General features: G+C 34.6%; 1 protein-coding gene across 1 annotated transcript; it reads right to left on the bottom strand.

Annotated features, from left to right (window-relative positions):
- Positions 1-899: 899 nt before the first annotated feature.
- On the bottom strand, positions 900-2,609 carry LOC148240126 (F-box/LRR-repeat protein At3g26922-like). The gene is made up of 3 exons (XM_088212079.1): positions 1,677-2,609; positions 1,495-1,563; positions 900-1,190 (listed from the first exon to the last, which is right to left on the bottom strand). Exons 1-3 carry the CDS (start codon positions 2,607-2,609, stop codon positions 900-902), a joined length of 1,293 nt encoding a protein of 430 aa, XP_088068205.1.
- Positions 2,610-18,278: the final 15,669 nt, after the last annotated feature.

Below are 18,278 nucleotides of genomic sequence, written 5' to 3'. Positions count from 1 at the left end.
AACTTTTCCTGCAAATATGTAAACAAATACAAATGAAGTCAGTTGAAAGTGAATTCTTTAAAATAACTCAAAAGAAACAGTGAAATAATATGATGTTTATAGCAATTTAATTTGTTAAAGTTTTTCCTTTGATTTTTTTAAATAAAAAGAATGGTAAAATTCATTAACTTACAAACACCAAGATGGTATCAACTCATGTACAAAACATATTTATATATCAATCAAAATATCAATAAGGTCCCTAATCCTCCATTATATAAAGATAATGACTTATAAAAAAAAAACTCATGGTCTGTAACCATATATCAAAGTCATCTTCAGATGCCTCAAAAGTTTTATGTTCCTCTCTTCCCACACCATTCAAAAAATAGTAAGAGGAATGAGACTCGCATGTTTCTTCCCTCCAGTGATACCTTTCTAAACCTAAATCTCTTCCCTTCTCTAACAAAGTTTTTTCTTTGTTAAAAAATGTTTTATTGTGGTTATATACCTAAACATTCCACAACGAGAAAAACAAAAATACCTAAAAATTATAGCTAACCAACATATGATTATCTACTCCTCAGGATCAAAACACTAAAAATGTAGCCAACCACGAAGTCAATTTTCCAGTTCCACAAACTACTAGCAAGAAACAGTAGTTGGCCTTAAAATGGTGTTGCCTGCAAAAGCATGATTATTTCAGTATTGATACTCCTAATTTTCCTAATGGAAAAATTCCCAGCAATAAGTAGTAACGTTTACTTTATAACACTGTTAAAAAAAAAAATTTAACCGAGCCACCTTGCAACTAAATATTAGTAAGCGTATATCATTGAATACAAACATAAGAAACTCAATAACAAACCCCTTAATTGTTTCACAAACTTTATTACCTCTTTTTAACAACTGAAATTAAGTTACAATAGAAGTACTTCTGCTTTTGTTGAAGCTCTTGGAAATGCCAATAACTTCTTAATAATCTTATACTTGCTTCCATCATCAGCTTCGGTATCATTCCATAAGGTAGAAATGGTCAACTTCATTAATTTTTTTGCTTTCTCAAGTAAAACTTTCACCAGGTAAAGATCAATCTCATGTCCGACAAACTTGTTAATGTAAATATATTCCAAAAAATTTGGCATCCCAACAGCCTCAAGGTTTTCTGAGCTCCATTCCAAAGTGGATAGAAAAGAAGATTGTTCTTGTGTCTGCACAATTTTTTTATGTAGTTTAGTAAAGAAAAAAATAATAATAACAATTACGATAAGCACACATTTTAACAATTAAAAACCAGCTGTTCCCAAACACTAGTGGCTAAAAAATATGAGGTAAATATCAAGGGATTGAAGGATTAGGAACTCACAAGCATGAGAAAGTGCACATTACGTACATTCGGCATTCTACTGAGAAAGATTAAAATCATCTGTATATGTTTTTTGGATGGCCAGATAGACAGATAGACCTTGTTAAGGTTGCAAAAAGTAATTTCATTTGCATATGTCCACGAATTACTGGCCTTGTAGAAGAGAAGCTACAACACCAAGGAATATCATGAGCTACTTGTATCTTTTGAAATGAAAGCTAAGAGGACACAATATCCATTAATCAGGAGCAAAAAAACACAAGTTATTACCAAAAAAGAAAAGAAAAAAAAGAACAATCACTACTTATAAGATAAGGATAAAGCATAATACCTCCCAAGGTAAATTATCCAAAGCCAGTACAGTAACAGTACGGAGTTCAGTCAGCAACTTAAATGCAGTGCGGCTAAGAATATCTATACTCATATGATCTCTATAAACTTCTCGAACTTGAATATCTGCATAATGAAGAGAAGGGCTGTCCCTAATATGATAGTTTTGTGCAAGACCTCCTCTACATATAAACGATCTAAGACTTGGGGTAAGAAGATCAATCTCAATGTCATCAAGCCCATCACAATCATCTATTTGAAGATGTTTGAGTCTGAGAGCAGAAACATTCAAAACCTCTAGAAAAGACAGTTCACAATTCGACAATCTTACAGATTCCAGAACTGGACATGACGAGAATAATTCCCCAATCAAATCCTCACCACTAAAAATGACACCACCAAGACGTAACTTCTTAAGATTGGGAAGATAAATGGACGAGTTCAATCTAACAATATAGCATCCCATGAGGAAAGAAAATCTTTCCAATGTTTCGGAGGAAAAAACACAAGGGCCAAACCCTATTTCTTCATAAAAAGAGGTTTCGATGACAAGGTCTTTAACATTATGCTTTAAAGCAAAATCAACCCATTCAAGCTTAAAAGGGATGAGTACTCTTCCTCCACATAATTTGAATTTGATGACTGGTATATCTGAGTCATCATGATGCAGAAGCATCTGGTCTATGAATTCCACAATATGATCGGGTCTATTTTCAGCACCAGCAAATTGGGAGGAATTAAATACGAGAATAGGAAGAGACTCATAAGTGTACCTCCATTTTTTGGACAAACTGCATGTTCTTACCGCATCTCGTATAGGGAGCATACACAAAATATGTTTGCGAAGATCTTCCGGTAAGTTGCTTAGTCTATCTTCACATTCTATGTTGACATTTTCCTTTCCAAATGAGTGCACCACTTGTTCTCCCAACATTTGCATAAAAGAGATGAAATCTTCTGAAGTCTGCTTTATTATATGATTTAGACATTTTAAAAAGAAAATGTCATTAGCTACACAAACTATTCCAATATTATGGTGACAAGCAATTTTCATACCACTCTTAAGCTAAAGGAACTATTCCAGTATTATAGAGAAAAGCAAGTTTCATATCACACTGAAGCTAAATGATGAACTCTCCATGGCATCAATGAAAAATAAATGTGTACAATGGAATAGTGAATTTGTAGCATTTGCAAGGTAAAATCCTTTTATTTTGAAATCAATACATTGATGAGGGCACAGGTACTCATTTGACCCTCCCTTCTAGATTCCCACAAAACTAGAAACTGAGAGAGGGAGAGAAAACAAAACATTTGAAATAAAGAAGAGTATAGAAGTTTGTTTTCAATTTTGCATCATTTCTTCGGCAACATATTATATGGAGAGAATTAAGAACACTTTGCACTAAGAAATAAATAATAGACTCACTATATTTGGAACAAATTAACTATTTATTGAATTTATTTGAAAATCTACACTTAGTTTGACTATGGGATAATGAAAATATTATTAAAAGATAATAAAAGTTGACCTCCTAGGAAATTCCAAGTAATATTAAGAGAATGAACTCTAAGATTCTATAGATTTTCATGGAATTCAAAATTTGATTGTTTTGATTTCATAGAAAATTCTCTTGGATGTCAATTTTATCATTTAATCAGGATTTTGATTATTCCTTAATCACTCAAAGTGTGGTTTTCTAATGAGTTCCACAAGTGATGTTCCTTTGTTCTAAACACAGCCCTAAGGATTACTTTTTATATGACACTCTTCAAACCATTTGTCCCAACACATGAATGTTGTAAAGACTCCCAAAGAAAGGCTCTCTCAATGCAATAAAGCTTGAAAAAATTCAATTGTATCTCTCACAATGAAAAAGACATTCATTATTTTCCAAAGAAGCTTATGAGAAGAAATCAATACTTCAGGTTTGAATCCTTCTTGAGCAAAGCAATTTCATAGAAAAGAAGCCTTTTATAAATGAACCACTAGTGTAACTGAGCATCAAAAGCATGAAATTAGTTATCCAATATACACAAAGAGAATTTTTACTTGTATGTTTCCTCTCATTAATTACGCAAGGGAAGAATATCAAAGCAAGACAATTCACAATGCTAAATGTAACAAATTAACTTGTCAAATTGTGATTTATAAAGCCCACTAGTGACCAACAAAGTAAGGTTATACCAGAACAAGGCACAACATAGATTATACAATTATGATAGCAATATAAGAAATAATAAGATATAATATCTTGTTAAAAGAGGAGGAAAAAGTCAAATGAGAACATTCCATAATCCTAACCCACTAAACCCCAAGATGGGGTAATGATATAGAATCTAAAAATAAAAGGATTTAAGACGATCAATACCAAGAGATCAAAGTTAGAGAAAAACATTTATACCCTACCAATAAGAAATCCTCAGTATTTAGAATTGGCGAGTACAGAAGCAGTATCTTATTGTCTTAATGGAGATCGAATCTTGCAAAGAATAGAGCACAAATTTTCCTTCTACCTTTTCCAATGAATAAGTTTGGGAGTAAAGAGAAAATTTCTTTGTTGTTGTAGAGAAAAAAGAACATAGGCTGTTAGTTATAACTATGTGAATGGCTTGAAAGCTGCCAGCGACCTAATTAAATAAACTTAGTGACAAAGAAAATGGGATATCAGATTTGTTAAGATTTTCTTAGAAGAAATCGAAATCTTAGATTTCAAGAGATTTACTTAGAAGAAATCGAAATCTCAGATTTGCTGAGATTTGCTTAGACACTATTTTTCGATCATTATATATAGTTTCTTTAGACATTTATGGTACTATCTTAAATACTAATGTTTTAATTAATTTGCTTGTCATCATCTCATATTTCTTACAAATATTTTATTAATTAGTCCAGTATAATGGTGAGGAAAAGGAGAACAAAAATTATTCTACAAACATAAACTATTTAAAATAATTTTTTTTAAAACAATGAATCATTAATTTATTAATAATGAATTATTAGTTTTATTTTATAATGAATTAGTATAGTACTAACTTATGAAACATAAAGTGAATAAATATTACTGGTGTCAAATTTCAAGGAGTTATGTGGAAGAATTCAAGGAGACCCTTCATAGACATGAAAGGACATTAATTTTTTTTTTGAGATAAAAAGAATGAGTATTTAAGTATACAACACCAAGGCAGTGCCACTTATGTGCAAAATCTTTACATCTCAATTAGAACGTTGATAACCTTACCAAAATACTCCCACCCATATATGTTATGACCCAGAATTAAAGACCCAAAAACATGTATCCACCTATCTCTAATTTTGACCTTATACGTCTCACACTTTTCAGATACTCTATTGTTCATCTCTTTCTACAACACCCAAAAAATAATTAAATGAATAAGTTTTACAATTTTCTTCTTTTTCCAAATTCCACCCAAAGCCCAACGGTCATCCATAACTGTATTCGTGATAGCCCAGTTAATACCTAGCGGTCCGTAGACCATAATCCAAATATTATACACTAATAGACACCAAGGAATGATATGATTACAAGATTCGGCCGCTTTCTTGCACAAATAGCAACCATTAACCATGGTTTTGCCTCTTCTCATCAACTTGTTAATGGTAAGAATATGTCCCATATGAAAAAAATAATTCTCGGAGATTTCTTCACTTTCCACATCTGAAAGACAATAATATTACTAGTGTAAATATCACTATGTTAATAAACACTACGATTTTTTTTTAAATAAAAGTGTGGTATGTATTGATGTAAACGTGTCAAAGGGGCACCAATCATTTATAAAAAATTTACAAGTCGATTAAACTATCGACAATAAAACCAAGATCATTTAAACATTCAGTGTTATGCCCCAAAATGTTGGAGCCAAAATAATGAAACCAATTGTAAGTAATGATACTAAAATCTACTTTTTTTCTTTCAAAAACACAATTATTTTTCTCTTTCCAGAGGACTTCAAAAATAGTGAGGGGGATGAGTTTGAGAGTTTTTCTTATATTGCTAATGTCCTCCCATGCAAGTAGCTGGGCTGTAATCGAGCCTTCATGACCAAAGATAGATGCATAAAGCCGAGGACAATGGACCAAAGATTATGAAAAACAAAGCAACCGAGTAGAAGACGATAACAAGTTTTAAGGTTGTTTTTACAAAGGCAGAATCTGTTGACATAAATTATCTCTTTTTTTCATTAAATTATCCAGAGTAAGGATGCGACTTTCACGGCTTCTCATATAAAAAAAGAAATTCTTGAGTAGCTCCCGACCTCCATACCAGCAGATCCCTTGGTCAACAAAGAGTATCAGTCTATGTCGTTCATGCTCCAAAGACTTTTAATGAATTTTTCGTTGAATATGCTCATCTTTGTTTCTTGTAAACATATGATGGACATTTTCCATCTATTGATACATGCTCTAATGACACCTCTCTCATGAGTGTCATTTAAACCCCTGACATTCTAAGAGAGAATTTTGTCAATCATCAAGATGAAATTGAAATCCCTCTATTTTCTTTGTTCTTTTTATTTCTTCCTTCGTAGTTAATGGAGGATTGTAGTCTTTCAAATTATTGAGCCCCCTTCCTTCTGTTAAAGGTGGGTTTACGAAGGAACCCTTCTTTCCGATGTTGGTGGTCTGTGCGACAGAAGAAATTTCCTTTTTTATGCTCCACTCCCATTGCATTTGCTCGGGCCAGCTTGATCAATTTATTTTCCTTTCTCTACCCAATAGAGTATGGGCTTCATACTTTTTTTTTCATTTTGAATCTAAGGCCCATTCTGTCTTGACCTGGTATGAATCGTTGACCCCACAATCTTCTTCTGAAACTAGCAACTTTTGGGTATGGTAGGATTAGTCACTGTGTCAGCAAAATTTTGAGAGTCGAGCTGTTTGAATTTTATTTATTAGCCGAGTATGTACCTTTCTGCCAATGACGGACCCGGGTCAACAGACTGTAACACCGCCACGAAAGATTTCCTCTATGCCACTGCAAGCATGACATGAATGTTACCTTTTCATTTTGGCTAATAGAGATTGATCGAAGAGATGATGAAAGTCTCACTAATTAGGTAGGAGAAGTTAGGTCTTTCCATTTCAAACTGTTTTTTGAAAGGTTTCAAAAGAGGAACCTCCACCAGCTCGAAAATTGATTTCATGAGGCACCACCAACCTCTTGCTTCAAATCCATCTAGGATAAAGATCGTTTTAGTGGAGTTCTCTTCTTCTTCTTAAAGAACTAATGCTTGGCCTTGTCTATTCCAAATCAGAACCATGAAAGATAATGATGATGATGGCCTCTGTAGTTTTTCCCCTATGATTTTTCTCCTTTGTGCCAATAAAAATCATTAAGTGCCTTAACGATCCAAGTAACTTCATTTTTGTTTAGAGTAATGGACTCCTTGTTTCCACACCCGTTTTCACCTATTCTTAATCCATCTAACTTTTTTCCATTATAAACAACATCAAAAGAATTCCTTTATATCAGAATGAATTATCTGGAGTTAGCTCATCGCACATTTGGGCGTAAATTTGGTCACCCGTCTTCAGAATGTAACAATTAGTGATCAGGAGTTTGGTAGAGAGGAAGAAGATAGTCGAGGGGAAGTGCATAGAGAGAAACATTCGATAGGTAGTGAGAATTTTAGAGAGATGCTAATAAACATTATGATCTTGGATAGACATGAAAGGAGAGGGGATCAATTTTCAAGGAGTTGTGTGGAAGAACTCAAGGAGACCCTTAATATGCTGGATCTTAGGGATTTACCTCTCACAGGAGGTACGTGAACTTGGTCTAGTCAGAGAAGCAGTCTGGCGTGCTCTCGTTTTTATAGATTCCTGGTGTCAACCTCTTGTCAACTTCAAGCCTCAGGTATGTGCCAAAAGTTGTTGTAAATGGTCATATCGATCACTTTCCTATATACCTCGAATAGGATGGGATCAAGTGGCGCCCTTTTCCATTTAGATTTGAGGACAAATGGTTAAGATTTAATGGGTTTTACGAAAAGGTTGAAAAATAGTCAAAGGGTAATAGGTGAACGACAAGGGCCAAGTTTGGAGTAGCACAAAAGTTTAAGGCGGTGTGATATAAAGAAATGGTGTAAAGAGTAGGAACAGAGGAAAAGTACCAATACATAATTATTATTCTAGGAAATTGCAGTAATAGATGAGATGGAAGCCAGAGATGCTTTGTCTATCAAAAATTCAATAGGAATGTCCAAAGTTGGAGCTAGCAACAGACTACAGATAGAAAAAATACCTTAAAGGCAAAAGAAAAGAGCCAATTAGATAAAAAAGAGGGATAGAAATGCAAATATTTTTCCATTGTATAGCTAATTACCATAGGAGATCCAATTATGTGGAGAAGATAAAGATTAATAACAGAATGGTGAAAGACAATGAGAGTTTGAGGCAAGTGGTTAGGGATGCTTATTACAAATTATACTTTAATGAGTACGATTGGAGAGTTAAATTAGACGACATCAATTTCAACATGTTTGATGAGTTGAATCGAAAGTCATTAGAAAGACAATTCACTGAAGAAAAAATCTATAAGGGGTTCATGCATTGTAGAAAGGATTAAGGCCCTGCTCCCAACGATTTTAACATAGACGTTTTGCAAAAATTTTGGTATCTATTGAAAGAGGATAATGTTGAGCTTTTCAAAGAACTACACGAGGCGGGTCTTTTGTGAAATCTCTTAACTCTTATTCTTGGTATTAATTGCCAAAGTGGATGGAGTGGTGGATGTTAAGGAAATCCAACCAATAAATCTAGTAGATTGTTTATACAAACCTATTAAGAAGGTGTTAGCCAGGAAAATGGTAAAAAGGTTGGGTAAAGTGATAAAAGAATGTCAACATACTTTTATAAAAGGACGACAAATTATGGATGCAGCTTTGGTGGCTAATGAAGTTGTGGATGATCTGCTTTCCACAAAGAGAGATGGGATGTTGTGCAAACTTGACATTGAAAAGTCTTATGATCATGTAATTGATGATTTATTGATTTTATGCAAGCGCAAATAAACTTTGATGATAAATAACATAAGAAGATAAGTTTTTACATTACTACAACATTATTCTCGGTCTTTGTGAATGAGGGCCCAACATCATTTTTTAATGTAGGTCTTAGACAACAAGACCCGCTATCTCCCCTATTGCTAATTATTTTTTAGATAATTTCCCGATTGCTTATTGTTGCTATGGGTACTTTGAATAAGTTGTTATTGAGAGTTTGGAAGGTAGGTTTATTTAAAGGAATCAAGGTGGGAGAAGGAGATACATATGAGGAAGTAACACATTTATCTTTTACAGATAACACCTTGGTGTTTGTAAACCAGAAGAAAGTTCACTATTCAACCTTATGTGTCATTCTTCATTTTCAAGCAGTTTAAGCCTTAACATCAATCACTTGGTGGCTTGAGATGTGATAAAAAAACCATTGTGCCAGGGAGGATTGGGTTTGAAATTTGTAGTTGGATGGATTACGCACTTTAGTTGAAGTTGATGTGGCAATTTATGATAGAAAAAAACATTCTATGGAGGAGGGTTATAGAGGCGTAGTTTGGCACAGTGAATAGAGGATGGTACTCTAGATTTTTCGCTAGACCACATAGTAAGGGGTTGTGGAAAAGATATACATGGGAAAGGAAGAATTGCAGGAACTATCAATTGGAGGATTGGCAATGGGAGAGAATTGGCTTTTGGATGGGCTTTTAGCTTAAAAGAGTTCCATTGAGAGAAAGTTTTTATAGATATTTGCTATAGAGAATATTTATACGAAAGAGGCATATAACGATAGTAGAGGACATAGGGATTGGTACGTGGAGGTATTGCAATATCTCAATGATCGAGAAATAAACAAATATAAATCTCTCTTGAGGTTATTGGCTTCAATATCTTTAAACGAGAAATTATGACCAATCAGTTTGAACCCTTACTACAACAGGAAACTTCACAATTTGGTCTTTCTATAAATATTTGGCCAAGAAAGAGCCTATCTAGATCAATTTTCTGTTCAAACAAATCTAGAAGGTGAATGCTCCTCTTAGGGTTACTTTTTTCAATTGGGAAGTAGATTGTAGATATATTCTGACTATGGATAAATTAGTGAGAAGGGGGAAGATCATGGTAAATTGAAGTCATTTATGCAAGAGAGTAGAGGAGACTTGTGACTATGTTTTATTTATATGCCCCATTTCATATAGTTTGTGGTATATAACATATGAGATTATTGGATTCAATTGGGTTATGACTGATACTGTAATAGATGAGATTTAGGCTTAGAAGGGTCTTACTGGTTATAAAAAACATTTAGGGCTCATTTCCCTTACAGTTTTTTGGGTAGTGTAAAAAGAAAGAAATAGGAAAACACTTGATAGGATAGAGGAGATTATTGATAAACTTAGAGAGAGGTGGTTGGATATCTTAAGTTTTTTAGTTATGGGTCAACCTTTGTACTCCATGAAGGATTTAGGAGAACTGTCAATATTGTCACTAACATATAATAGTTTTGCATATGGATTTGCGCCCTCTTGGTACTTATACTTAATGGAAAATTTTTATTTGTTAGGCGATGCTTAACTTTAGTACTATAAACTGCAATAAGAGGAGACAGGGATGTTATGGGGCCAGTTTATTGAACTCTGCACATTGTAGTTTAGCCCCCCCTACAGAACAATTTATTAGGAGAGCTAATCAACCTGAAACAAATAGGCACAGTGGAGGACAATATATGACAATTTCAGAGACTCTTGTCCTTTGCCCATAAAGTGCGCAAAGACAAAAAAGTTGACATGTTTACTGCAGGTCTAGTAGATTCAATCAGGCTGGAAGTTGAGATACAGTCACCAACCACTCATATGACGCAATGAGCATGACCAGAGCTTTTGAAAGGAAACAACAGTTGTGGGATATGACTAAACACAATTATAGTGACCATGTTTAGTCCGTGTCCAAGCCAAACAATTCAGCTCAGAAAACACCACAAGGCAGTAACGTTCGAACACAATTTGATAATGCTTCATTTCCATTTATAAACAAGCTAACAAGAATAGAGATGAAAAAAAATGAGACTAAAGGGGTTCTATTATAACTGCAATGAGCTGTTTGTTCCGGATCACCAATGTAAACTACTGTTTTGGCTTAAGATTGAATGCAACACTGGTCCTGAGCAACAAGAAAAGACCAACAAGCCAGCTATATCCATAATTCAAGCTTAAGGATAAGCTTGAAAACTAGGAAGGGTAATGTTATGGATGCAAACATGGAAAACGCAAAAGAATAGGAAATTGATGTTTAAGTAAATATGAAATTTTAATTAGTATTAGATTCTTAAATAGTTGGAATCCTAATTAGTATTAGATTTTTAAATAAGTTAGAATTCTAATTAGTAATAGATTTTTAAATAATATATATTTTCTATTTGTACTTAATTCCTATATAATGTAAGATTTTTAATATTTTAGTAGAGTACTTCTAATTAGATTTAGATTTCAAATTAGATTAACATTCGTAAATAAGAATTGTAACCTCTATATAAGGGGTATATTTGATATTAATAAAAATAAGTCAGAATATTATTATAAAGTACAAGATTAGAGCTTTCTTTAATTAGATCCAAGGTAACAACTCCCTTTGATGAACTGTAATTAATTTTCACAAAATAAGTCGCTCTCGTAGTAAGAACATTAATCCTTAACTAGAAGACGACTTTGTTGGTAATCACTTGGTAACTCAATTCTTAATCAAGGAACACAACACTCTTACTCTCCCTTCAAATGCTCTATTATTTCTCTATCTCTAAATCACCCAAAAAATAGTAAGTGAAATTAGCTTTATAATTTTTTATTTTTTACATATCCCACCCCACGCTCATAGTTCATCCCTAACTGTATCCATAATCACCCAATTAATGTCCAGAATGCTATACACCATAGACTAAATATTATAGACCATTGGACAAAAACAGGATGTAATTACAAGATTTAACCACTCTCATCAACTTGTCAATGATAAAGATACATTCTCGACCCGCATCCCATTCGAAAAATGCAATTCTCTGTGGTGCCTTCACCTTCCATATTTGTTGATTCCAGAAAATTGATGTTATCCACATCTCTCTTTACCAAGTGCATATAGTAAGATTTGATAGTGAACAACCCATTCTTATTCAATTTCCACACCATCTTATCCATATCATCACTCAATTGCACATTAGACATCAGTAAAAGTAATACCTCGAATTCTTCAATCTTTCAATCATTAAGGTTTTTAGACAAATTCAAGCTCCCCCCTCTATTACCATCCTCCCACCTAAACACCTCCTTCACCATCATATTCTTCTTATGGGTTGTTGCATATATTCTAGGGAATTGATTCCTAAGATTACTCTTCCTAATTGACTCGTCATTCCGAAAGCGAATGTTGTTGTCCTTCCCTAGTTTCCACTGGATGCAATCCTAGAATTGATGTCTCCCTACCCCATTCTTCTCCGGAGTCAAGCAAAGAATTAATGTCTCCCCACCCCAATCTTCCTCCATAAACCCATCCCATGAGGCCTCACCATCTTACAATCAGACCCTCTCCTAACCAGCCCACCCTAGTGGGCCTCAATCTCGAACGCCTATTCTCCTTTATAGCATACCTCCACAACCACTTCCCTTACAAGGCCTTGTTTATATCAAAAAAGGATAGGCCCGCTTGCCACTGGCTTCTTCAATTCATTCCACTTCATCAGATGTTATTTCTAGCATCCCTCATCATCCCTCCATAGAATATGAAATTGAATGTTTTTCAACTTTTTAACAATCTTCACCTGAATAGTTAATGTAGATAAAAAATATATTGATAGATTGATGATGGTACTTTTGATAAGAGTTAACCTCCCACCTTTAGACAAATAGTTTCTTTTCTACTACGCTAGGTCTTTTTTCCAACATCTTGATCACAGTGTCCCAAGTTCTCACATATTTACTTAGCCCCTAAAGGGAGCCCACGGTACTTGATAGAAAACTTCACTTACTTACACCCCAACACTGTAGCAAGTATGTTTTCATCACCATTGTCCTCTAGCTTCACCGATTCAGATTTATTCAAATTAATATTCAGCCCAAAAGTAGCTTGAAAGCACAAAAAGACACATTTAAGATTCAATATCATTATTTCATCGGGTTAACAAAATATTAAATTAACGTTAGCATAAAATAGGTGTGATATCTCTATGTGGTGATCACCTATTCCCACCTCTATACCCTTCAATAATTCTACTTCCCTCACCCCTTCTAATAATTTATTCAATGCTTTCATGATAATGATTAAAAAAAAGAGAAGATAAAAGGTCTCTTTGCCTTAAATCTCTAAACGCATTGAAAAAAGAAGAAGACCCCCCATTAACCATGATTGCAAACAAAACAATAGTGTACACCTTCATCATTTGGGAGGATGATGAGGGGAGAACGAAGTACCACTTGGTGAAGTGGGAAGAGGTGAAGAAACTTGTGAGATATGGGGATTTGGGCATTCGTTTGATGGTTGAGATGAATATGGCTTTGCATGATAAATGGTTGTGGAAGTATCTGAAGGGGGATGAATGGTTATGGAAAAGAGTGGTCAATGCCCTGTATAGGAGATGGGTGGAATGTGAGTCTTGGTGCTCGTTGGCTTGTTCTCATGGTTTGAGCTTATGGAGGAAGATTGGTGTAAACAGTGAAAAATTCTCTCATTATCTCAAGTGGCAGTTGAAAAAGGGAGACAAACTTTGTTTATGGGTCAATCACTAGATCGAGTTGGAAGCTTAAAGATCAGTTTTCACACATTTTTGCTATTACTAAGAGTAAAAGTATTATAGTGGAGGATGCTTATGGAGGTAGGGGGTTAGGGGAGGTGTGGAATGTGGATGTGGTTCGGAATTTGAACGATTAGGAGGTTGAGGAACATGAAACATTACTTCAACTTCTCTCCTATGCTCATGTGACTTCAAATAGAGACATTTTGTCGTGAAAACTAAAGCAAGATGGGCATTTGACTGTAAAATATTTTTATGATATGTTGATGGATTCTAATGAACAAGACTACAGTGTTCCCTTATGAATAGATTTGGAAAGTCCACACTCCGCCAAGAATTACTTTCTTCGCTTGGGAGGCAGAGAGGGAGTGTATTTTGACCATTGACAATATAAAGAGAAGAGTAGAATAATACAAAGTATGTGTTACTATGTAAACGAGTAGCTAAAACTTGCGGTTATATACTCTTATGGTGTCTTATCGTATGTAACTTATGGTCTATGGTCGATGATCTGTTGTGTATTAGTTGGCTTGGGCCAAGTTTGGTTAAGGAAAAGATTTGGAAGAAGATATGTATAAAACTCATTTCGTTGATTGTTCTTTGTGTGGTGTGGAAAGAGAGAAATAAAAAGGCTTTTAAAGAGAAGGATAATGATATTTCTAACACTAAAAGCAACTGGTATCATTATTTTGGCTCTATTTTCTTGGGGCATGACATGTATAGGGTGAAGTATTCCGGACATGTCATAAATAGTTTAACTGAGATGTAAATATCTTTTGTACATCGATTTCACCCCTTTGGTGCTATGGCATTTATATATACCGTCTATACTTTTTATCTCAAAAAGAAAAATAATTTCACTATTATATTTCTTTTGTTATATACTTAATCTTCTTTTATTATAATTATTTAAACTTGTTTGATTTCACTAGTTTGAGTTTTTTATTTGCTAAAATATAAGCTCATCATTTTTTTTTCTAACATATTTTGTAGAATAAATTAAAACACAAAAAGATAAACATTAGTTATGAAATTCCATCTAGACCTTCCTAACTTTATCTTGGACTTAGATTTGGATTTGAAGATTATTTCTAGGAGTTTAATTCTCAAAGCTTTAAGGTGTAGAACCTATTTGGATGAGTTATTATATATTTCCCTATTCTAGGTGTTTCTTTCTAATTTATCTGTCGTTAGTTTGATGGTTGCTTAAGGTCTTCCATGCTTATAAATTTTCCTATACATATGTTGCATTCTAACATACATAATATTTGGTACTTTTAGTACAATGTAGTAATCGTTTCTTCTCTAAATGTGAGCCTAAAAACAATGATGTCTTCTGTAACGGCCCCGGAAATTAAAAAGAAACGTATATATAAAAATTCTGAGTGCGGAAGCGAAATAAAATATTATGATTAACATCCCTTACACAATAACCGAAACGTATTAAACGTATGAAAGAATAAGCTAACTAAAGTAAATACTAGAAATGAATACCATAAGGAAAACTATAAAATCTTTAGGCATCTACTCGCCGTCTTCCTGCGGAACGGGCTCGGGAACCAAGTCCTCCTAATCTGAAATGGTTAAGTAAGGAATGAATTACACTGGCTCAGTAAAGACGTCACACTATCTCACTGTCACAGAAGTAAAGGTTGGTAGAAAACAAAAACGACCAATGGAGCATAATTTATAACAAATTCATTTATCAATGATAAAATCCTTTACTGTCTACTTACCTCGGTGAGATTCATGAAAACAACTTATGAAAACAATAACATTATAATATCATGAAATCATACGCACTCTGTAACATAACACATGTCATACTTTTAATATTTCAATCATCAGGCAATAAATTTTCTCTTTTATCAGCCTACCATGGGGATCCATAGGGATCCCCGCTACACGTGAACCATTTACTTTAACAACTTAATTCCAGGGCCGTCCCCATATCCCGTCCGGTATGGGTGCCAAAACGATAAACCTCAATACCTCGTCCGGTATGAGGGTGAAGCGGGTCGTCCCCATACCCTATCCGGTATGAGCGCGAAAACATCTAAAGTCTCCATACCCCGTCTGGTATGAGAGACAACATTTCCGGTAGGGTCCCTATAGATCTGGTCCGTCCACCATCTCTCAGGATATCTAGTGAGGCTGTCGACTAATCCATTTATCAATTCACATACCTTTTCTATTCTTTTCTTAGTTTTCTGTTTCTCACATAATCATAAATATTTAAACTAGTAACGAGCATCCAACAATGCAGGCATATTGGATTTTCCCACAAATAGGTAAATAGCAGAGATGAAATTAGTTGGCCATGAACCATTTTTTTTCTCCTCATAAATATTTATCGCTCTTTTCGAACCTTGAAATGAGAAGGGACCTGAAACAATCTGACGCATATCAAAATTTAATTTGTTAAGTGCTACGTGGAATTGCACCTAAACATTCCACAGTGCCAATAATAAAAAACATTAACAATATTGCTAACCAAAAATACGAATTCCAATGCAAAAGAATTGATTGAAATACTGAAAATATATCCAACCATGCATTTCTTTTTCTTCCACAAACCACCAGCATGAACCAAAAATTGGCTGAAGGCAATAATTATCAGATGTTTTTTTTAATCTTTCAAGGTAATGTTGCCTATAAAAGCATGAGTATTTTAGTAATGAAACTCCCAAATTTAGAGATGATCATTTCCAGCAATACGCAAAAAATTCTACTTTATAGCTTTTACCCCAAAAAAAATTATTTACTTTATAGCATTGCCAAGAAAAGAAATTAACCTAGTCATCTCTCAACCTAATAATGGCAAGGGCATCTCATTAACTTAAATACAACAAAAGATATTCGAGTACAAACATGGTAACCCCTTGATTGTGTTGAAAATAAGTACAACAAATGTTATTACCTCCTCTCATATATGAAATTTAAATTAGTAGAGAAGTGCTTTTGCTTTCATTGAAGCTCTTTTCAATGCCAATAACTTCTCAATAATCTCAAACTTCTTTCCATCATCGGCTTCAGTACCATTCTAAATGGTAGAGATGGTCAACTTTTCAAATGTTTTTCCATTCTCAAGAAAAACTTTCACCAGACAAAGATCAATCTCATGGCCAACAAACTTGTTAATGTAAATATATTCTAGAAGATTAGGTATCCCAACAGTCTCAAGGTTTTCTGCATTTCGTTCAAAAGTGAATGTAGTAGAAGGTTGTCCTTGTGTCTACAAATTTTCATAAAATTCAGAAAAGCAAACCATTAATAATAATAATAACAACAATAATAAGCTTCCATTTAAAACAATTAAAACCTACTGTCCACAAATGAGAGTGGCTAATAAATATGCATTAAATACCAAGAGAATTGAAATTTACAAATTAACAAAGAATGAGAAAGTGGGTTCTATTTACACTCCTCATTCCACTAAAGATGATTACAATAATTTGGACATGTTTATTGGATGGCCAGACAGACAGAGAAACATCCCTCAAATTGTAAAAAAGTAATTGCATCAGCATATATCCATGAATAGCAATAGTTTACTTAGTGTAAATAGCTGAAAGTATGACAATAGAACTACCAGGGAACTTACTATAATTTTGTTCCAGTATCCACCTATTCCCCCTAATTACTAAAAAGCTTTTAACCTGATATAATCAAAATTTCATTCACATATATTGTAATACCCGGGCCTAAAAACAAATTAGCCACGTGGGACGGCCCAGTCAGCAGTCCCGATGAATCGGAACACATCGCGTGTCAAAACACGTTGACGTCAGTGCCACGAAGGAGGCCACGCGAGCGATCCACATGCTCAGTGATCCGACGACCCAAGTTCGATCATGCGCACGTGAACAACTCATATTCATTTCTTTCTTAGGCACAATCAGATGGACGAGATAAATCGCAATGAACGGTCCACATTTGTTTCCTTCTTAGGCACGATCGAACAGATGAGATCAATTGCGATGAACAGTTCAGATCGATGCGGGATGGGCATAAATACCTTACGTTGTAGGGAAACCCAAACCCTAGCCGCCAACCCCTGCTAAAGAAGAAGAATTGAGCACCGAAAAAGAAGGCTAACCGCCGACTACTGCCGCGCCGGAACCATCACTGACCATCAAAAAAGGAAAAATTTTCTCCTACCCACTCGGAATTCGATTTCAAGCATGCATGTGCCATATTGGAGCAAGAGGGATGACGAGTGAGTCGAAAATTACAGGTAAAGCTAAAACTAAAAAATATCTCCGACGAGCTCCTTTCTGCTTCTGTTTCACACGATTTTTCGATCATTGTGTTCACCATCATTTTCTGTGTAGGTTAGCTGAAGAAAGAGCCCTAGCTGCGAAGAAGAACTGGCGGAGCCGCCGCACCTAGAGATCCCCCACTGGTAGATTTAGTTTTTTGTGATTTTTCAGCCAACTGAGACCCGCTAATGTGTTTTTTTGCTGAAATACATGTAAAACCAGCCAAAACTGGCCAGGCTGATGCTAATCTCCGTGGTGGGCGGCAGAATCGGCACCGGAGTATGGCAGTGCGGCAGTGCCGAAACTCCAAAATTGACTAAAAAGAGTTTTGGACACTGATTTTGGATTTTTAGAGTATTTTTAGATACGTGACGGGTGTTTTTGGATTTTGTAAGAAAAATATAGAAAATTCGGTACCCGTTAGGAGGCGTAGTAGACAGCGCGACGTCTCAAAACACCGATCCGGGTAAGGATTTTTCACCATATTCTCTATTACAGTAAATTGAGACTTAACAATGTATAATTTTGTATTTTAATAAAAATT

This window comes from Carica papaya, chromosome 9 (assembly GCF_054855325.1).
Source record: "Carica papaya isolate Zhongbai chromosome 9, ASM5485532v1, whole genome shotgun sequence".
NCBI lineage: Eukaryota > Viridiplantae > Streptophyta > Magnoliopsida > Brassicales > Caricaceae > Carica > Carica papaya.
Note: the sequence above shows the minus strand (reverse complement) of the source record. Positions and strands in the feature narration are given on the sequence as shown.

Coding starts and splice junctions, on each gene's coding strand:
- LOC148240126 (XM_088212079.1), bottom strand. CDS start 2,609: ATGTTGGGAGAACAAGTGGTGCACTCATTTGGAAAGGAAAATGTCAAC. Junction 1,564..1,676: donor TGGATAATTTACCTTGGGAG/GTATTATGCTTT, acceptor GTGTCCTCTTAG/CTTTCATTTCAAAAGATACA. Junction 1,191..1,494: donor GCTTCTCTTCTACAAGGCCA/GTAATTCGTGGA, acceptor AAAATTGTGCAG/ACACAAGAACAATCTTCTTT.